At 43.4% G+C, this 22249-nt stretch overlaps 2 protein-coding genes across 6 annotated transcripts in view; both read left to right on the forward strand.

Annotated features, from left to right (window-relative positions):
• The first annotated feature begins 3449 nt into the window (after window positions 1-3449).
• Window positions 3450-13660, forward strand: LOC311120248 (signal peptide peptidase-like 2A). Of its 5 annotated transcripts, none has more exons than XM_084194867.1 (17): window positions 3450-3650; window positions 4150-4260; window positions 4502-4684; window positions 4852-4941; window positions 5118-5251; window positions 5366-5532; window positions 5739-5835; window positions 6447-6548; window positions 7723-7804; window positions 8312-8386; window positions 8490-8546; window positions 8998-9045; window positions 10055-10154; window positions 11123-11203; window positions 11310-11470; window positions 11701-11734; window positions 13079-13660. In XM_084194867.1, exons 1-17 carry the CDS (start codon window positions 3597-3599, stop codon window positions 13117-13119), a joined length of 1617 nt encoding a protein of 538 aa, XP_084050993.1. In that variant the 5' UTR covers window positions 3450-3596; the 3' UTR covers window positions 13120-13660. The 5 variants fall into 5 exon arrangements, with proteins under 5 accessions (XP_084050993.1, XP_084050996.1, XP_084050997.1 ...); XM_084194868.1 differs by lacking the exon at window positions 11701-11734 and adding an exon at window positions 12671-12704 and having other exon boundaries at window positions 3496-3650; XM_084194870.1 differs by lacking the exon at window positions 8998-9045 and having other exon boundaries at window positions 3452-3650.
• A 1094-nt stretch (window positions 13661-14754) lies between these two features.
• Window positions 14755-22249, forward strand: part of LOC311120284 (transient receptor potential cation channel subfamily M member 7-like) — a 71657-nt gene continuing 64162 nt past the window's right edge. Inside the window, exon 1 of the mRNA XM_084194913.1 lies at window positions 14755-14893. Coding sequence (XP_084051039.1) covers window positions 14891-14893 — 3 coding nt within the window. The 5' untranslated portion in view covers window positions 14755-14890. The remainder of the gene's footprint in view (window positions 14894-22249) is intronic.

Raw genomic sequence — 22249 nt, forward strand, 5'->3', positions numbered from 1 at the left:
GACAAAGGAGATGATCATGGACTACAGGAAAAGGAGGCCCGAGCACGCCCCCATTCTCATCAACAGGGCTGTAATGGAGCAGGTCGAGAGCTTCAAGTTCCTTCATGTCCACATCACCAACAAACTATCATGGTCCAAACACACCAAGTCATGAAGAGGGCACGACGCCTATTCCCCCTCAGGAGACGATTTGGCATGAGTCCTCAGTTCCTCAAGAAGTTCTACAGCTGCACCATTGAGAGCCTCCTGACTGGTTGCATCAACGCCTGGTATGTCAACTGCTCTGCATCCGACCGCAAGGTGCTACAGAGGATGGTGCGTATGGCCCAGTACATCACTGAGGCCAAGCTTCCTGCCATCCAGGACCTCTATACCAGGCGGTGGCAGAGGAAGATCCTAAAAATTGCCAAACACTCCAGCCATCCTAGTCATAGACTGTTCTCTCTGCTACCGCACGGCAAGCGGTACCGGAGCGCCAAGTCTAGGTCCAAAAGGCTCCTTAACAGCTTCTATCCCCAAGCCATAAGACTGCTGAACAGTTAATCAAATGGCTACCCGGACTATTTGCATTGTACCCCCGCACATTGACTCGGCACTGATACCCCCTGTATATACCCTCGTTACTTTTTTAGTAAATATTTTCTTAACTCTTATTTTTCTTAAATGCATGGTTGGTTAAGGGCTTGTAAGTAAGCATTTCACGGTAAGGTCTACACCTGTTGTAAATGGCACATGTGACAAATAAATTAGATTTTTGTGTTACTACTGTGATATCAACATGTTATCAGTACTGTGTTGCTACTGTGATATCAATGTATTATCAGTACTGTGTTGCTACTGTGATGTCAACGTATTATCAGTACTGTGTTGCTACTGTGATGTCAACGTATTATCAGGACTGTGTTGCTACTGTGATGTCAACTTATTATCAGTACTGTGTTGCTACTGTGATGTCAACTTATTATCAGTACTGTGTTGCTACTGTGATGTCAACTTATTATCAGTACTGTGTTGCTACTGTGATGTCAACTTATTATCAGGACTGTGTTGCTACTGTGATGTCAACGTATTATCAGGACTGTGTTGCTACTGTGATGTCAACGTATTATCAGTACTGTGTTGCTACTGTGATGTCAACGTATTATCAGGACTGTGTTGCTACTGTGATGTCAACTTATTATCAGTACTGTGTTGCTACTGTGATGTCAACGTGTTATCAGTACTGTTAACATGCTCCTTGTGTCTACGAAAGCTTCATTCAACGTTTGTGTAATGTGTGTTTTAAACTTTACATGAATGTGAATTTGCCAGCTGCATTAATGTGATGTATGTATGTATTCTTTCTCCACAGTCTGATAAGAAGCCTGTGCTAACTACTGCTGTAGATCTGAAGAGGAGGCGTTGTAAAAACACTCTTATCTGAACCAGACAAACGACCAAATGATGAAACCACTGCTCTGCTCCCCAGGAACCTGTATATAATTCATTTATATTAAATCACTGCTATCTGTCTGTCTGCCATGCTGTTGCACTGTAAGAGTAGTCTGTGTGTGTGTGTGTGTGTGTGTGTGTGTGCGGCTGTGCGTGTGCCTGTGTGAACAAATGTTTCCCCAAAAAATTTTCAGGAGTGTGTGGTCGTGTTTTTAGGTCTTGCCTGTATTTATAGTCGGATTTGTGGAAAAACTACCTTTCGTGTGGTGGCTGGGCCACTGTGGAGATACGAAGCACATGATTAGTAGTATCTGGTTCATTATCAAATCATAAACTAGAGACTTTTTAAACAATGTCTGTTTGCATCCCAAATGGAACCCTATTCCTTATATAGTGTGCTACTTTTGACCAGAGACGCATGGGCCCTGGTCAAAAATAATGCACTATATAGGGCATAGGTTGCTGTTGGGGACATAGGCCATGTTAACTGCTTTATTCTGTTAAATATCCCATATTCTTTGAGTTGCCTTCAGGAGTAAATAGAGAATGCTGTTTTCCAATAAACTTGAAATGTGTAGGTAGGGCACACTGGACCATTTTGTTTCTTGTACACACTTGTTCAAAAGCTTTTAAGCTTTTGCATAGATTTCAGCCAATGTGTTTTTATACATGTATTTTTCTCATTCATTAGCTAGAATCGTAATAAAAATTGTTTTCTATGCCATCTTAGAGAAGTCTTTCTTTGTCAGGTTTGACTGTAGCAATATCTGATCGTCCTCTCTAGGAACACTTAAATGGCACCCTATACCCTATATTGTGAACTACTACCCTATGGGCCCTGGTCAAAAGTAGTGCACTATAAAGGAAATGGTGCAATTTGGGAAACTCAGATGAATGACCCATCACTATGATAAGTAGATTTTATTAACACTTACCCCTCCTACATGGACAATATGGGGATAAGGAGAAAATCTCCTCGTGTTGTCTCTCCCCGCCTCCTCAAAACCCATTGGAGGAGAAGGTCAGAGAGGAGGTACCCCGGGCTTTCTCTTCCAATGGGTTTTGAGGAGGCGAGGAGAGGACATTTACATTACATTTTAGTCATTTAGCAGACGCTCTTATCCAGAGCGACTTACAGTTAGTGAATACATATTTTTTTATACTGGCCCCCCGTGGGAATCGAACCCACAACCCTGGCGTTGCAAACGCCATGCTCTATCAACTGAGCTACATCCCTGCCGGCCATTCCCTCCCCTACCCTGGACGACGCTGGGCCAATTGTGCGCCGCCCATGAATCTCCCGGTCGCGGCCGGCTGCGACAGAGCCTGGATTCGAACCAGGATCTAGTGGCACAGTTAGCACTGCGATGCAGTGCCTTAGACCACTGCGCCACTCAGGAGTTCGCACGGACGCACGGAGTATGCAATTGAGATTCTACCATTGTCATCTGGCATGACTTTGACATTTGTCTCACAAACCACAGACAGGCTGTGGGTTGAAATGCCGCATTCAAAAAAACTGGGAACTCTGAAATCTCTCACTTCCGAAATCAGTGCGTTCAAGACAACTGGGAACTCTGGAAAAAATCAAGCTCCGACTGGGAAAAATCTTTGAATGGTCATCCAACTTGGAATTCCAAGTCGGAAACTATGGCATCTTTCTAGAGCTCCTTCTTTCTGACCTGAAGCTCACTGACGTCATGATTTGACCGAGTTCCCAGTTGTTTTGAAAGCGCCATAATCATGCAGTCTTTGGTTGTAATGGATGACTTAGTTTCCCATTACACTCACAGACAGAAGGGGTAACTCGGACACATCACAGGTGAACTATCTTGGGTTAGTTATAATTATCTTTGGTACACATGCATACAGTTACATAATAAACAACTTTTCTCATGATATTTATACTGAGAAGAAATATTGACATATAATGATATGGGAACAGTGAATGCATTGATAAAATGCAGTGCATGTCAGCATTTGCCAAGATGTTGTCAGCTTTCACGAGATCCATCCGCATGAGGAACAGGAAGTGAATGGCTAACTCTGAAAACGATGATGCGAGTACAATAAAAGGGACGATGTTGAAACTAGTGTCGTGCCAAATCACAGATTAGCGTTTTCTTTCTGAACACGATTTTTACTCAATCACGGATGTTACCGACATGGCAAAAACTCCGTGGATTATTATTTTATCAGTCATTCTCCTGTCATCTCAGGTAAAATAGGCAGTTAGCTGTTATTGTAGGTAAAGCTAGCTAGCTAACGTTATTTATCATAACAATACAGAGATAGCTGTAACATGTAGCTAGCTAGCAAGCAAGCCATGTCCAACTATGTCGACATGTAGACAACTATGTGACATTTATTTCACAAATACTATCGACAAATGGATAATGTCACCTTTACAATTGTCATTTCGAGTGTCTTTATCCTGTTAGGCAGGTTTGCCATCTTCATCTAGCTAGCTAGCCAATTAGCCCTCAGCTAAATTAGCCAGCTGAGCTCTTTTATGGCTTGGCTATGGGGAAGTACCTAACTTCCCAGGCAAGCTTCAGAATGGAACAGATACTGACAGTGTAATGAAAAAGTGTTACACTGCTAACACTGATCAGTCTCTGAACAAACGAGCTGTTGTTGTTTCTTATACTTTGTATACTCTGAAATACATGTTGCGTTCTATGTATTTCACTTAGTTACTGTTTTTATTCCACACAGGTGAACTGTCAAGAGGCAATCTTGCACATCTCAAATGGAGCCACAGATAAAGAATACTGCCTGGTCTACAACTCCTTATGGACCAACCTGTCACTCTCCCTCAGCGCTGCTGTAAGTCCAGTCCAACAACATGACCATTCTGATATTCAGCTGCCCTATGCACCCATTTGCTCCAGCCTCGACTTTGTTAGACTTTAGTATGTGTTGGTGAACCAACAGAACTAGGTGAACCTCACCTGACATCCAGCCTGCTGTGTAGTGGCTCTGGGATTCAGCCTTTCTACAGTGACAATACATCATAGCTATTAATATATTGATTGATTGTCTAACCCTACCTGTTGTCCTGTGTTAGACGGCGTATCCCCTGGTGAACCTGTCCTCCAGCCTACTTTGTAGCTCTGCAGGGGTGAGCCCGGCCACAGTGAGGGGCAAGGCGGTGGTGGTCATGAGAGGGAAGTGTACCTTTAACCAGAAGGCTCTGGTAGCCCAGGACCTGGGGGCTGCCGCTCTGATCGTTGCCAGCAATACATCTATGGTAAGGCTTTGATAATGGATCTACAATGTATCAATAGTGTTACCTCCAATGTGTCTATGATGCAGCACTTAATTTACATCTATGGTATAACATGATAGGCCTACATCTTTGAGTGTGCTTTTTCAGACCTGTGTTTTGTTTTATATCTCATCTGATTGGTTCTAAAGAGTCCCCCGGCAGCCAATGTGACAGAGGATGAGAAGGTTCAGATTCCGCTGGCTCTGATGAGATACAGGGACTTCCTGGACGCACAGAATGTGAGTTCTCTGGAACTGTAGGTCCTCTGGTATAGTGCTTATTCACGCCTTCTGATTTAATGCAAAAACATGTATCTACAGTATATCTTTCAATCAATAAGAATATACATGAGACATTAGTGTGTGTGTGTCTCCTCAGGTGTGTTAGTGTATGATCTCTCTGTGTGTTTCTCCAGGTGTTTGGTGAGGAGATGCAGGTTAGGCTGTATGCCCCGGCGGTGCCTGTGTTTGATGCCAGCATTGTGGTCATGCTACTCATAGGAGTGGTGACTGTTGCTCTGGGAGGCTACTGGAGCGGAGCCTGTGAGAGGTGAGACTGCACACACACGTTTCTTTATTTCCTTCGGAAAAGGACAGCCATGCATGCTGTCCACTCTTCAGCCACTCTACACTCTGTGTAACAGTCTGTGTGTCTGTGTGTCAGAGAGAGGCTGAGTGCATCTCGAGGAGGAGGAGGAGGAGGGGGAGGGGGAGGAGAGGAGAAGAGTGACAGTGGGGACTTGGCTCTGCACTCTCCCCTGAAGGTGGTCATCTTTGTAGCGCTGATGTGTCTGATGCTGGTACTCATGTACTTCTTCTACAAGTACCTGGGTCAGTCTTTCACTCTGGACATACACTGCTTAATGTATTTGTATTACATTTTCACAATGTGTTAAGTTCATTAACAGTTTATTAACAGTTTTATATGCAAAGCAAACATACCACACCAAAAGCTGTTAGACACTCAATGATTGTCTCATAAGGAGTTCGTTCAGGTGTGTTTTTATATTTTCTCTGTGTATTTGTGTGTTTTCCAGTGTATGTGATCATCGCCATATTCTGCCTAGCGTCTGCTACCGCCCTCTTCAGCTGTCTGGATGCCCTGTTGGACCTGGCCAAGTGTAGCCCCATGAGGTACACCCCCCCCCCCCCCCCCCCCCCCCTCCCCCCTTTAAAATCATGGTATTTACAGAGTGTCAAGGTTTTCTATGGTAACAACGTAAAGCTTGAGACTATTTCCCTGTTCCATAGACATCTGTCTGTTCCATGGACATCTGTCCTTCCTGTCTGTTCCTCTGTCTGTTCCATAGACATCTGTCCTTCCTGTCTGTTCCTCTGTCTGTTCCATAGACATCTGTCCTCCCTGTCTGTTTCTCTGTCTGTTCCATGGACATCTGTCCTTCCTGTCTGTTCCATAGACTTCTGTCCTTCCTGTCTGTTCCTCTGTCTGTTCCATAGACATCCGTCCTTCCTGTCTGTTCCATAGACATCTGTCCTCCCTGTCTGTTCCTCTGTCTGTTCCATAGACATCTGTCCTCCCTGTCTGTTTCTCTGTCTGTCATAAACAACTCATCGGTCATAGTTTCATATGGAAGTTCTGAGAGAAGTTTTTTTTAAAGTGAATCACACGCACCCGTCTCCTCGAACATCACACACACACACACATGTTTTTGTGAGTCATACGGACCTTTCTGTGGTTGCCTGTGCACTCTCTCTCTTCTCTCATGTGTGCTGTGTTCCTCTAGTGTGACGGTCCTGGGTAGGAGTGTATCCGTGAGGTCGGTGCTGCTGTCTGCTGTGTGTGTCACCGTAGCCGTGGTCTGGGGAGTCTACAGGAACGAGGACAGGTACTGTCTATCACACACACTGACACAGTCACGCACACTGATACAACCCTTTGGAATGCTGTGGCTGGGACATCAGGATGAGGGAGTCTGGAGGACTCGGACGTCATCAGCAGAGTAGAGGCGTGTTGTTGGTGTTAGTTTAGTTTAGTTCAGCATCCCTCACTGCCTCATTGACTGTCTCTGATTGTGTCTCAAATGGCACCCTATTCCTGATATAGTGCACTACTTTTGCTGGTCAAAAGTAGTGCACTTATAGGGAGTAGGGTACTATTTGGGACGCACTCTCTGACAGACCGAAACCGTTAGTCCCACTAATGCCCAATAACAGAATAACATCATGGTGGGTAGTGTGTGTGTTCATACAGGCTAGTGACTGTCCTTAGTCCTTAGCGCAGTAGAAGTATTAGTAGACATGATAACTAAATGTCCCCAGTCTACAACAGCAACACACTGTCCACAGCTAATGTCGTATGAAACTTTTCCATAAGCAAAGCATGGTGGATAATTATAATGTTCTAGAGAATGTGGTTTCACTTCCCTTTCCACCACCCCACACATTATAACTCACTCAGATTACACATTTACTAGTTCACTGGATCATACTCCCGAGTGGCGCAGTGGTCTAAGGCACTGCATCGCAGTGCTAGCTGTGCCACTAGAGATCCTGGTTCGAATCCAGGCTCTGTCGTAGCCGGCCGCGACCGGGAGACCCATGGGGCGGCGCACAATTGGCCCAGCGTCGTCCATGGTAGGGGAGGGAATGGCCGGCTGGGATGTAGCTCAGTTGGTAGAGTTGTGGGTTCGCTTCCCACGGGGGGCTAGTATGAAAAAATAAAAAAATTATGTATGCACTCACTAACTGTAAGTCGCTCTGGATAAGAGCGTCTGCTAAATGACTAAAATGTAAATGTAATAACTGGGAAAATGCTCTCATTTTTGCTTTCAGAAAAAATTGAACTAAAACTAAACTAACAATGAATGCTTGGGCCATTTCAGGGTAAAGTACAGGAACCATTGTCAATGGTTGTCCTTATGTTTGTGAGGGTGATAAGCTTGACATGCACTTTATAACCTATTTCTTTATGACCTTTATTAAATCAGTTTGGTTGTATTTAATAGTTAGTTGACAGGCTGAAGTGTGTTGTTGAAAAAAACTACTCTACTCTATTGCCAGGTGGATCTGGATCCTGCAGGACCTCCTGGGTGTGGCCTTCTGTCTCAACTTCCTGAAGACCATCTCACTGTCCAACTTCAAGGTGAAATCTTCACTCTGACCTCTCACCTCTGATCTCCAGTCACAATGAGGGCCACCATAGAGATAGATAGAGATCACTACTTGGAAATAAACCGTTTTTGCATGGACATTGCCATTGAGGACTTCCACCGTTTTAAAGTAGTCAGCTGGGTGGGATCAGCCAATGAAGTATACTCGTGAGCAAACATTCCATAACTGCAGGTGGCAGTAAATTGCCAACCTTGGCTTTATACCTGTTCAAACAACACACTACAGGTGGCAGTATGCCCCCTTTCAGTTTGTTTACCAACTCATAAAGTAGTAGAAGAAGAAAATGGACTACTCTAAAATGGAGATGGCCTCAATGGCGCCGCCCATGCCCTCACAGACCGATAAAAATATGTTGTCTAACTAAGTCTGTGGACACGTCTCTAAACATCTGTTCTCACTTTCCCTCTCTTTCTTTCTTCTCTCTTTCTCTCTCCCTCACCTGTCTTCCATTCCACCCCCCCCCCCTCTCCCTCCTCAGATCTGTGTGATCCTGTTGAGTCTGCTGCTGCTGTATGATGTATTCTTTGTCTTCATCACTCCTCTGTTCATGCCGGTGAGTCACTTTTCCCTTTAAATACAGTGCAATATTGTCTTATTTTTTTTCATAGAAAGGTTAAATACATTGTCCCTCGTTTTAAATGTTTAATATTTTACAGAATGGGGAGAGCATCATGGTCCAAGTGGCCATGGGTCCAGACGCAGCAGGAGAGAAGGTAACCACTTGTCTGTCTGTCTGCATGTCTGTCTGTCTGCCTGCCTGTATGTCTCTCTCTCTCGATCTGTCTGTCTGTCTGTCAAAACTTGAATCTTCAATCTCTGGATGTTAAAATGGCTTGATTAACAATCGGTAAGGTCAGGAGTTTTCCTTGACTGAGTGTTCCCCGACCCAGTAAACACTCCTGGCCCTGACTAGAATCAGGCTGCGTAGTTGTGATCTCATCTGCTGTGTTCCGTTGCAGCATTGCGGTGTAGATTAGATTTCCCTCGGGGTCGGAATGGCTTACTGTCTAACTGAGGATGTGTTTCAAATGGCACCCTATTCCCTACACAGTGCATTACTTTTGACCAGAGCCCTGATCAACAGTAGTGCACTATGTAGGGAATAGGGTGGCATTTAGGATGCAAACTGACTGCGTCTGGTTGGGGTGTTCTGTCTCGACGCAGGGTAACACGGTGGAGGTGCCAGCCGAACCCTCGACTACATATGAGAAAGTAAGACCTCACCGCTTTACCACTCAGCTTCATATGTACTGTTAATGATCAAATAAATGCATTCATTTATTCACACCCTGCCCGCCCACCTAGCCATTCATCTCTGCGCTATACCATTGTTTGGATTAAGCCCATATGTTTAAAGCCATAGTTTAAAGCTATATGTTGTTAGTTTTACAAATACATTGTTTACAAACAATGAAGTAAAACAACCATATATTTTATGCTGGGGTAAGATGGTTATACTAAGTACATAAGGCATTTATAAGTCGTATTCTTAAAGAATAAATGGGAATTTATATATTGCTGTAAATATTGTAGATTGTTCCTTTTAAAAGCTGTAGTGAAATGGCCCCATCTCCACTAGTCCCTTACATGACTATCAGCAGAGAGAGAGCAAGAACATACAGCACATACCAACCAACCGTCACATGACTGGCTCTTATGTCATGTGACAACTGTGTTAACATCTGATTCCTCATGTGTGGGCCAAGAGTTTTTATTCACGTGACCTGACCAGGGAAAAATCCTGTCTCTAACAAACTTTACTGTGCTATTATACAATATTACACAATCTCAAGTCATTGCGTTGTAGCCTAAGAGTTTAAATAATGAGGGCTTAATCTGCATTTAATAAAACATTGATATATTTGCTGTGTGATTTGGTGGTGAACTGATTGCGTTCCTGTGTGTCTCATGTTCATGTCATTAACAATCACTATGGCTTGACAGTTGGCATATTGACATTACATGTATGTCTGTTTTCTGTTTTTTTAAATGGAAGTACTGTAGTTGGTTTCGATTCAGAATATATTATAGTGAACACTCCTAATCCTCAGGATGTGTCTCTGTGATTGATTTTAGTTGAGTTTTTATTATGCTTTAGTTTAGTTTTGGTTGAGCTTTAGTTAACTTTTAGTCAATTGTTATTTAACAGAGTGTTAGATGGTTTTTATTTAATCGTTAGTTGACCGTTAGTTGACTGTTGCCTGTGTTCTCTCCCTGGTAGCTCCCGGTAGTGATGCGTGTTCCACGGTTCTCTTCATGGGCACAGAACCTGTGTGGCATGCAGTTCTCCATCCTGGGCTATGGGGACATTATCGTACCAGGTGAGATAAACATGGTTGCATCCCAAATGTCAACCCTATGCAATGTCACCCTATGCCCTATATAGTGCACTACTTTTGACCAGAGCTAGGGTTGCAAAGGGAGGATATATTACTGGAAACTTTTAACATTTACCAGTAAACTACCAGAATTACGGTAACGTATATTTTTATTTTCTATTTTATCAGATGACATCTAGTGGCCTTGGGTACTTCAGATTATCACAGGTGTCTGTAATTATCTCTGGCCCTCTGTGTGGCCTTATCACATGTAAAATATATACAATAATCAAATAAGATGATTTTTTAATAAAAAAATATAATGACAACTGTAAAACATTATAAACCATAAATTTAGTGAATGCCATTAGTGTTTAACATGAGGGTATCAGCATGAAATATCCTTTATATTCTTTTTACACACTTCTATTTATTTTACTATGTTAATATGTCTTTGTTGTAAATATTTTTGTGCCAAGCTGGTGTCAGTTGTGAAGAAAGTCAATAGTTGGAAGTGTTGCAGAGTTAATAGAAAATAAATGCTATTGTTGATTAAATGCTTTTTTCATGAATTAGGCTATTTTTTCTTGAACCATATGGTCTATCCACTGGATACTCATGGACAATATGGACACAGAAAAATTACCATAGATTACCTGTTAATTACCAAAATTACTTAAGATTCTGGTAACTTTGTTAATTACTGGTAGCTTTGCAACCCTAACCAGAGCCCTATAGGTCTGTGTCTCTAAACAATGATGTAAGATCAGTATTATGCTTCCCTCTATAATGGTTATAATTAGGATGTTTGGCGTGTAAGCTGATCCTAGATCTGTTCATAAAGTAATTTTTTTCCAGGAGCGATTTTAAAGCCTCAGTATCAGCTCCATGTTCACACCCTTCTGTTCTGCCTTCTCATTGGACGATAGCTTCAGACCTTCATATATTCTGTTTGCTGATTGGTCCAACAGGTCTTCTGGTGTCCTATTGCAGCAGGTTTGATGTGTGGGTCAACAGCCCCAAGAAGATCTACCTTTTCTGCTGCTGCATAGGTAATGACATAGACATTATCAATACATTACTGATCATTATTATCATCATCATCATCATCATCATCGTTTTGATCATCTCCTCTCCTCTCCACCCACCCCTCCCCAGCCTACCTGTGTGGTATGGTTGTGACGTTTGCGGTGATGTTGGTGACTAAGATGGGGCAGCCAGCTCTGCTCTACCTGGTTCCAGTCACCCTGCTGGTATCTGCTCTGCTGGCCTGGAGGAGAGGGGAGATGAGGCAGTTCTGGAACGGGACCACGTACGAGGTGAGAGGACGACAAGACACTTTTCCTTTGGGGGGGATTCAATTTATTTTATTTTATTGAATATTTGATCACTTCAAAGGGTTTGGGCCTAATTCCATTTGAATTCAAACAACTCAGGAAATGATTATACATTTGATTATAAAAAATGTTGTTCTCATGATATATTTCTAATATGGAGGGTTGTTATACAGTAGTGTGTGATGTAATGATGATAATTGAATCTCCATCAGGTGTTGGACTCCACCAGGGAACCCTTACTGCCAGGTGTGCTTTCACTCCCTGACCTCTAACCACTGACAACAGTCAAGGCTACTCACGCTCCCTTCTCCTGCATCCTCCCCGCCATCTACCTACCCTGTGTCTCTAGACTAGCATTCTTTTTTCTTTTTTCACAGCCTTTCAGCCTTTACTTAAAAAATTTAGCAAATTAAAAACATAACACTGCAATGTCAAATTGAGTTATGTATGTTCATAAAGCTGGTAGAGCACGGTGCTTGTAACGCCAAGGTAGTGGGTTCGATCCCCGGGACCACCCATACACAAAAAAAAAAAATGTATGCACGCATGACTGTAAGTCGCTTTGGATAAAAGCGTCTGCTAAATGGCATATTATTATGTATAATATAATGTTACATACTCAGATCAGCAGTACCCAACATGGCCACTAGATGTCACTAGAGTCCTGGAAATGCCAGTGGTGCCACAGATTTCACTCTAGCTTGGACACACACATACGACACACACACACACATGTTGCTTAGAAAAGTATGTTTCTATTGTTTTATTTCTTTAGTCTGTTTGTCAATGTCTGCATCCCTTAATTGTTTTCTCTCCTAACCAGAATACAACCCTCTCATAACGTTTTCATGGGTTTGAATTTTCCCTGTGCAGCTGTGTTGAGATGTGGGAGCTTCAAATCAAATCAAATCAAATCAAATTTTATTGGTCACATGCGCCGAATACAACAGGTGCAGACATTACAGTGAAATGCTTACTTACAGCCCTTAACCAACAGTGCATTTATTTTTAACAAAAAAAGTACAAATAAAACAACAACGAAAAAAAAGAGCAGAAGTAAAATAAAGTGACAGTAGGGAGGCTATATATACAGGGGGGTACCGTTGCAGAGTCAATGTGCGGGGGCACCGGCTAGTTGAGGTAGTTGAGGTAATATGTACATGTGGGTAGAATCTCCATCAGGTGTTGGACTCCACCAGGGAACCCTTACTGCCAGGTGTGCTTTCACTCCCTGACCTCTAACCACTGACAACAGTCAAGGCTACTCACGCTCAGCTTTGTTTGTTGTTTATGTTTTGTCATGTGCGTGTCGTCATGCTTTCTGTAAACCTGTGGTTTGCTGCTGTTCAGAAGGGTGAAAATGTCAGAACGTTGCAGTTAGAAATGCAATGCATAGAACGGACACAATGGACTATTCTCTATGACAAAGAAGATGAATGTCTGTTCTACATGAACGTTCTGTACAGTTCCACCCTCCTGAATAAACCTGTGCTGTGCACAGCAGACTGTCTGTTGGCTACTGGACTAAGCTTTATGTTGTATCACTGATGTCTGTCTTATACTGATAAACTCCTCTACTCCCTCTCCTAGATGGAACACCTGACTATGACAGCAGAGGAGGAAAGTGCTGACTACAGCTGATCCAGGAGCCAACCAACAAACCAACTGCTGGGGCTCTTTTCTACTCTTCAAATCAAGCATCTAGTTCATCATCCATGGGATGCAAGGGAAATACTATAGCTAGTCTATCAATCAATACAGATTTATACTGGGGAAATGTAGTGGGGAGGGGTTAGGAGTTAGGGGTCAGGGGTCAGGGGTGGGTTAGGGGTATGGGTTGATTGGACAGTGAGACAGTTAATTTGAGAGGCTTACTAGTGGCTGAGAATGCAGTGTGTTCATATTATGGGGTGTTTGAGGAACTATAATATTAAAATGATGCCTAAACTGTATTGCCTTGGTAACCGATACAAGTGATTTATTGAGAAAGCACTTTAATACTTATGTTAGCAGGTTTGTGGGTTTTTTAAAGTGAAAGTTAAACTGTAGATGAAGTTAGATTTTTTTTAAAATAACTGCTGTTCTGGGGTTTTCTGTATAACTTGTTTGTATTATTGAGAAACACAAGCTTTGATTGCTTTTGTTGCCTTAAATTAGTCCATTCTGATTTCAGCTCTGAGTGTGTCCTTATAATGTGTTCTATGGCCTGTACTTTATCTAACACTTCTTCATGTCTTTTTAAAGCTCACAGTTAGGACTATGACATAACTGATTCAAATAATCATAGACTCCAACAAAGACTCACTGTATTAGTTGAATCAGCTGTGTTACTGCTTGGCTGGAGCAAAAGCCTGCACCCACACCGGCCCTTTGCAGATATCTTTGCCCACCCGTGAGCTAGGTCACTGTGGGGATGGGTCTGGTCAGTGTTACACAGTGCTATATATGTACTCGTTACCACCGGTACTTTAGAAAGAGAAAATATTGAGTTAGTGATCTGAGTTTGGTAAGGCACTGACTGACTGACAACTGAGCCCATGGTACCCATATTAATGAATTACTTTATATTGTTTAACTACCATCCTCATAAATGTAAAGAGAGAGTGAGGAGGGAGGGTGGGGGAGAGAGGCCTGAGGAGGGAGGGTGAGGGAAAGGGACCGACAGGGAGGGAGAGAGATGGAGATATCAAACTTGACCAGTAGATAGGGAGTGCGTTAGAGAGGTGGCTTTTTGTACTGTTGCAAAATGTTCTTTGTTTGGGTTCATCTGTGGAGTTGGTCATGTTTCAGCCTGTTGTAGCTAGTTCCTGGTGACTTGCCACCTCTTGCCTACATACCAGTCAGATTGAGAATGAGAAGTATGTAGATCTACCACATTGACCTAGAAACACACAGCCTACTACCGAGCTATATTTACATAATGCACTTTTAATTCCAAGCCAGAGGTCAGCAGGAAAAGGTCTTCAATAAGACAATGCTCACAGTTTCTTCAGTGTGACTTTGTTTACAGTTCACTCTTATGCCTGTTGCATAATACACTTATCCAAACACCCATCCCATGGCAATAAAGTAATATAAATGCGGGTATTAATCAATCAATCAAATAACACATAAATATTCAGGTATTTGACCCCCCCCCCCCCCCCCCCCCCCCCCCGTCGTCCCCGTCCAGTCATGTGACGTGCTGCGGGCTCGGGGGCTGACTCAGCTGGCTTCGTCACGCAGCGGCGTCAGTTCTGAGTCGCACAATTATGAAAAAGCAACCTTCCGCTGGAGCTGCAGCTAGGGAAGATCTCACCAGCGACTACTGGACTTTCCTTCCAAGGCTAACAGAAAAGAACACCGCCGATAGATGGATAAAAGCCTCGGAGAAGCTCTTCCTGAGTCTCAACGGTGAAGAGAATGGTACGAGATCCAACCAAAGTGCTTTTCAGCTGGGTTTTTTGTCCAGGTAGAACGTTTCGAGGTAGAATGGGGGCTTCTAGAATGTCAGGTCGGAGGACCGATCGAGCCAAAGTGGGAGAAATGAGTTGTTGGCAGTTCTTTACATGCTGCTTGTTTGTCTTTCAAGAAGATCATGATCAGTTGGTATCGCGTACTTGTGTTGGGTTATGTATCTAGAATAACGTTAGATATGGTTCAGTGGCACCGACATCTGGGTAAAACATCTGGGCACCTTTACATTGGTAGTAAAAAGGCATCGGCCGAACGTTCGTTGAAATGCAAACTGCGGCTGGTTGAGTTCTGCAGATCCGCGATGCCGCAGCTAGGTAGTTAGCTATCTAACTAACTTTAGCATTACCATCCATCCACATTGGCGTTAGATGCTAACTAGCGAGCCAGCTCCATCTAGCTCTGTCTGCCAAGGGACTTGAGCACAAAGCGATGTGACTGCAGCGCCATGCCAACTCGTGCGTGCACTCGAGCGATGACTTGACAAAGTTGGATTCCAAGAAAAGGGGTGGAGATGACATTGTCCCCGCGAGACAGTACTGGTATCCAGCATTCAAAGCTTGTCTTTATTACTGTCTTGACTAGCTAGCAAATTAGCCTGCTAGTTTTCATTTTGCAGAAGTTATCAGAGATTGTGTCACTAACTCGTACTATTGTTGTCTTTGTTATGGCAAGCTGTCACTAAACAATAGCTTAGCCAGCTACTTTAGCTGACGAATTTCTGTCTTTGATGATCCCTTCGGGGGTCTCGGGATTGTTCATCATCTAGCTAGCTAACCACCACTGAGTAGCATAGTTAGGCTATATGAAATCGTTAGAAGCTTGTCATCAGACCTCCTATAAGTCAGTTGAAAACACACCAGATTTTTTAAAGGCATCTATCTTGAAGAGTTTCAGGCAACATAGGCTACTGTCAAGTCGCCGCCGACTCGCAGTTTGGCCACACAGACAGTCAGGCACTGCATGTGGCGTCACTAATTGTGCGCGGTGGTCATGGTTGTTATGCTGCTTTGTGTGATGCTTTGTTGTAGTCCCCATGTGTTCACTGTCCAGCGGTTTACCAGGCCAGATGAATGCATGCAGGCTACAGGATATAGAACGGACACCAGCAAATGATCACCAGATTCAATAGAATACCAAAGAAACTGTAGCTCAGTTGGTAGAGCATGGCGCTTGCAACGCCAGGGTTGTGGGTTCGTTTCCCACCGGGGGCCAGTATGAAAATGTATGCACTCACTAACTGTAAGTCGCTCTGGATAAGAGCGTCTGCTAAATGACTAAAATGTAAATGTAAACAGAACATAATTGAATTAAACAATAGAACCACATAAGTACTACTTGCATCTGTTTTAGACTACAGGGGATCATTAGACCATGCATAATTTGAGTGTCAAACGCCTTTATAAAGCTCTGTCCAAAAATATGAACGCAAAATGTAAAGTGTTGGTCCCATGTTTCATGAGCTGAAATAAGAGATCCCAGAAGTGTTCCAGACACACAAAAAGCTAATTTCTCTAAAATGTTGTGCACAAATTTGTTAGTAAGCATTTCTCCTTTGCCAAGATAATCCATCCATCTGACATGTGTGGTATATCAAGATACTGATTAAACAGCATGATCATTACACAGGTGCACCTTGTGCTGGGGACAATAAAAGGCCACACTAAAATGTGCAGTTTAGTCACACAACGCAATGCCACAGATGTCTAAAGTTTTGAGGGAGCGTTCAATTGGCATGCTGACTGCAGGAATGTCCACCAAAACTGTTGCCAGAGAATTTAATGTACATTTCTCTACCATAAGCCGCCTCCAACGTTGTTTTAGAGAATTTGGCAGTATGTCCAACCGGCCTCACAACCGTAGACCATGTGTATGGCGTCGTGTGGGCGAGTGGAGTGCCCCATGGTGGCATTGGGTTTATGCTATGGGTAGGCATAAGCTACGGACAATGACACAATTGCATTTAATCGATGGCAATTTGAATGCACAGATACTGTGACAAGTCCTGAGGCCCATTGTCATGCCATTCTTCTGCTGCCATCACCTCATGTTTCAGCATGATAATGCACAGCCCCATGTCGCAAGGATCTGTACACAATTCTTGGAAGTTGAAAATGTCCCAGTTCTTCCATGGCCTGCATACTTACCAGACATGTCACCCATTGAGCATGTTTGGGATGCTCTGGATTGACGTGTACGACAGCGTGTTCCAGTTCCTGCCAATATCCAGCAACTTCGCACAGCCATTGAAGAGGGGTGGGACAACATTCGACAGGCCACAATCAACAGCCTGATCAACTCTATGCGAAGGAGATGTGTCGTGCTGCATGAGGCAAATGGTGGTCACACCAGATACTGACTGGTTTTCTGATCCACGCCCGTACCTTAAAAAAAAAAAAAGATATCTGTGACCAACTGATGCATATTTGTATTCTCAGTCATGTGAAATCCATAGATTAGGGCCTAATGAATTTATTTCAATTTACTGATTTCCATATATGAACTGTAACTCAGTAAAATCTTTGAAAATGTTGCATTTTATATTTTTGTTCAGTATAGTTTGAATAAGGAGGACTTGATGATGATGGTGGCTGTGGGTTGATTACTGGGTGTAGGAAAACCAGTCCTGTCTAAACCTGTAATTTCCTTGATGGAGTGAGTGAATGTTATCATTTGTGTTATCTCAGTTCTTCCTCCCTCTGCATCAGATGCAGGTTGTTGTAATGCTACTCCTTGTTCGTGGAATGGTCACAGAAGGTTCATGAATAATTCATTAGTATTACCTATGATGCATTGACACGCATTGCGATCACTTTCTACAAGACCTCTAAGTGCCTCTTAAATTTACATTTTTACATTTTAGTCATTTAGCAGACGCTCTTATCCAGAGCGACTTACAGTTAGTGAGTGCATTCATTTTTTCATACTGGCCCCCTGTGGGAAACGAACCCACAACCCTGGCGTTGCAAGTGTCATGCTCTACCAACTGAGCTACACGGGGCCACTAAATGGCACTATTTTCCCTATAAAGTGTACTACTTAGTAGTACACTATATAGGGAATAGGGTGCCATTGGGACATAGCCCTAGATTGTGGACATCAACCATGGGTTTTCTGTCAAACTTTCCCAGAAGAGCCTGGTTCTGCAAGATGTTTTTTTATTTTTTAAGTCATTTAGCAGACACTCTCTTATCCAGATTGACTTACAGTGCATACATTTTTCATACTGTTTTGGCCAGGCCAGGGCAGGTGTTGTGAAACTGCTCCTTGTTTCCCCCAGTCCCCTTTCAGCTTGTCACATGCCTCAGTTTACAGCCACTTAGCATGTTCTAGCAGTAGGGTGGTTTACCATAGCCCTGCTGCAGCCAGGCCAGCGTTGCAGAGATAGTCACACCTACTCAGCATGTCTAGGAGATCTACAAATCACTTTGCATCCCAAATAAATACATTTAAAATATATGGGATCTGGACTAGAGAATCTGCACAGTAACTTGTGTAGGGCGAGTCCCCTCGAATGCACCCCCTGACTGCCAGTTTGCTAGAGGGCTGATCATGGACCAAAGGAGACTCCTACTGTATAGGACTCTGGCCTGTTCTATATACAGTAGCTACAGACTTATCACAGACACTGTTCCAGTGCATGCAGAGCGTGAGAGCAGTGATGCAGTATAGGATTGAAGGCAGCAGTGTGCTTGTGAAGTAGCAGTAGCATCAATAGCTCCCTCTCCTCCTGTTCTACCTTATTCACTGTGAGAGAAGAGTCTCTTCTATTCCACTACAATGCCTACAGGTGCTCCCTGGGAGTGGGAACTGAAGGCTCGTCACACTGCTGTCCCGTGACTTTTCACATGGCTCCACACTTGGCTTAGTTTATAGTTCACGTTTTATTTGTCACATGCACAGGTACAGTGAAATGCTTAACTTGCAAGCCCTACCCAACAGAGCATTATTCAATGTCAAAATAGTATAACTAATAGAAAATACACTAGAAATAAGAAATAAGGGAAATAGAAGAATGTACGTTTTATATACAGGGTCAGTGCCAGTACCAAATATACAATGTGCTTATATACAGGGTCAGTGCCAGTACCAAATATACAATGTGCTTATATACAGGGTCAGTGCCATTACCAAATATACAATGTGCAGGGATACTGGAGTAGTTAAGGTAGATATGTACATGTAGGCAGGGATTAGGAGAAAGGTAGTAGTAGTAGTAGTAGTGGTAGTGGTAGTGGTAGTAGTGGTAGTGGTAGTGGTGGTGGTAGTAGTGGTAGTGGTAGTGGTAGTAGTAGTAGTGGTAGTGGTGGTAGTAGTGGTAGTAGTGGTGGTGGTGGTGGTGGTGGTGGTAGTAGTAGTAGTAGTAGTGGTGGTGGTGGTGGCGTATGGCAGCAGGATAAGTGGTGGGTGCTAGAGTGTCAGTGTATGTGTGATAGGCGAATATACATGTAAACAGGAGTAATAGTGACCAGTAGCAGGATAAATACTAATGGTAATAGCAAACAATAATCAATAAACAGCAGCGTACTAATAAATCCAATCAATAATAATTTTAGCAGCCGAGTAGATGTGAGGGGGGTGTCTGAGTGGTTAGAGACCTGTGGATGGGCATAGTCTGTGGGAGAGGGAGAGCAGTAGTTGTTAGCCATTTAACAGTCTTATGGCCAGGGACTACAAGCTGTTTGGGAGTCTGTTGGTCTGAGCCTTGATGCACCGGTACTGCCGGACAGGAGCATGGAGAACCATCCATGTCTCGGGTGGCTGGAGTCTTTGGCAATTTTTCGGGCCTTTCTCAGACACCGCCTGGCATGTACGTCCTGGATGGCTGGGAGCTCACCCCCAGTAATGCGCTAGGCTGTCTGCACCACCCTCTGTAGGGCCTTCCGTCTGCAGGTAATACAACCAGTCAGGATGCTCTCCATGGTGCAGCTGTAAACGTTTGTTTCAACCTCCTGAGAGAGAGAAGGCACTGCCGTGCCGCCTTCACCACTGTGCTGGGGTCAGAGGACCATATTAAGTCCTCAGTGATGTGGACACTGAGGAACTTGAAGCTCGTGACCCTCTCCACCGTGGCCCCGTCGATGTGGATGAGGGGTGGGCACCCGCCCCTGTTTCCTGTAGTCCACCATCAGCTCCTTGGTCTTGCTGACGTTGAGGGAGTTTAATCTACTTGAGGCAGCTACCCACAGCCAGCTATAGATACTTTTACAACATCATATCATGTTGTAGCTACAGTTAATATAAAGAACATTATCATGTGTGTAGTAGTAGGACTTATAACAACATTATTATGCCAGGTTGGTGGTCCATGCCGCTCTGTCATTGCTCGTCCATATATGTATATATTCTTAATTCCATTCCTTACTTAGATTTGTGTGTATTGGGTATATGTTGTGAAATTGTTAGATATTACTTGTTAGATATTACTGCACTGTCGGAGCTAGAAGCACAAGCATTTCGCTACACCCGCAATAACATCTGCTAAACACGTGTTTGTGACAAATAAAATTAGATTTTGATATGATTTGATTTGGTACTTTTTGCTTTAGTTATGAGATCAGTCATAGTGACAGCCTGAATCTCATCTTACTTTGCCAATGTCAATGTTTATTGACCTTCATTTCTGCTGCCAAATGCCAAGCAATGTCAAATAAGACGATTGGAGTTGTATTACAACTCTGGGTCATTGAGGGCAGCAGTTTATATTGTTTTACGAAGAGCAGTGCAGACATTTATGGACATGTTTATGGTGGTGCCTACAGTAAATGTTGATTTATTATGAACGCAGGAGAGTGATACTTCCCTTACAGTAGGCTCCACTGTGCAACTGTTACAGACTGTGTCAATACCTACTGGTGTAGGGTGAAGTTGGACTGTGACAATACCTACTGGTGTAGGGTGAAGTTGGACTGTGACAATACCTACTGGTGTAGGGTGAAGTTGGACTGTGACAATACCTACTGGTGTAGGGTGAAGTTGGACTGTGACAATACCTACTGGTGTAGGGTGAAGTTGGACTGTGACAATACCTACTGGTGTAGGGTGAAGTTGGACTGTGACAATACCTACTGGTGTAAGGGGAACTTGGACTGTACCACTACCTACTGGTGTAGGGTGAAGTAGGACTGTACCACTGTACCAGATTGTAAACTGTCATGGTCAAAACATATTAATGCAACAGTAGCTAAGATGGGGAGAGGTCTGTCCATAATAAAGTGCTGCTCTGCCTTCTTAACAACGCTGTCAACAAGGTAGGTCCTACAGGCCCTACCTCACTACTTTTATTTGTGAGAAGTATTGACATGTTGAATGCACAGAGCTGTCTGTTTAAACTACTAGTACACAGCTCAGACACCCATGCATACCACACAAGACATGCCACCAGAGGTCTCTTCACAGTCCCCAAGTCCAGAACAGACTATGGGAGGCGCACAGTACTACATAGAGCCATGACTACATGGAACTATTCCACATCAAGTAACTCAGGCAAGCAGTAAAATCAGATTTTAAAAAACAATAAAAATACACCTTATGGAACAGCGGGGACTGTAAAGAGACACACACCGGCACAGACACACGCATACACACACACACACACACACACACACACACACACACACGATAACATGGATCTTGTATTGTGGAGTAGTGGCCTGAGGGCACACACTTAATGTGTTGTGAAATGTATTTTAATGTTTAAAAATTGTATTATAATGTATATTACTGCCTTCATTTAGCTAGACCCCAGGAAGGGTAGCTGCTGACTTGGCAGCAGCTAATGGGGATCCTTAATAAATACAAATACTGGTGTATGGTGAAGTTACCCCTAGACGCTAGTCTGGGGTCAGTTTTTTACATTTTCTTTCCCCCACTAATGGTTAAGGTTGGGATTGCATTGTTGGGAAGGTCCTGTAAGTAAGCATTAGTTAGTCTACACCTGTTGTGTACAAAGCATTTGACAAGTAACATTTGATTTAGATTTGATTGTGGGAGGGTAAGCTGATCCTAGATCTTCACTGAGGGGAAACTTCACCCCAGCGTGTACCTACTCTCTAGGTATCCTATTGTCTCTTGTGACATGCTAGTTACATAGGCCTACATGTTAACATGTTTCAAATCGAGTAGCTGGCCACTAGTGCATGTGAGATTCAGTTCTGGGTTCCAAGCACAGGAGTCTGCTGAGGGGAGGACGGCTCATAATATTGGCTGGAATGGAGCAAATGGCATCAAACATGCAAACCATGTGTTCGATGTATTTGATACCATTCCACTTTATCTGCTCCAGCCATTACTACGAGCCCATCCTCC

Source organism: Coregonus lavaretus (genome assembly GCF_964263955.1).
Source record: "Coregonus lavaretus genome assembly, contig: HAP1_SCAFFOLD_161, whole genome shotgun sequence".
NCBI classification, from domain to species: domain Eukaryota; kingdom Metazoa; phylum Chordata; class Actinopteri; order Salmoniformes; family Salmonidae; genus Coregonus; species Coregonus lavaretus.

Bases quoted from the DNA above. Each gene is read 5' to 3' on its own strand.
- LOC311120248 (XM_084194867.1), top strand. From the start codon at position 3,597: ATGGCAAAAACTCCGTGGATTATTATTTTATCAGTCATTCTCCTGTCA. The intron at 4,685-4,851 runs GTAAGGCTTTGA...TTGGTTCTAAAG, and splicing joins TTGCCAGCAATACATCTATG to AGTCCCCCGGCAGCCAATGT. The intron at 7,805-8,311 runs GTGAAATCTTCA...CTCCCTCCTCAG, and splicing joins TCTCACTGTCCAACTTCAAG to ATCTGTGTGATCCTGTTGAG.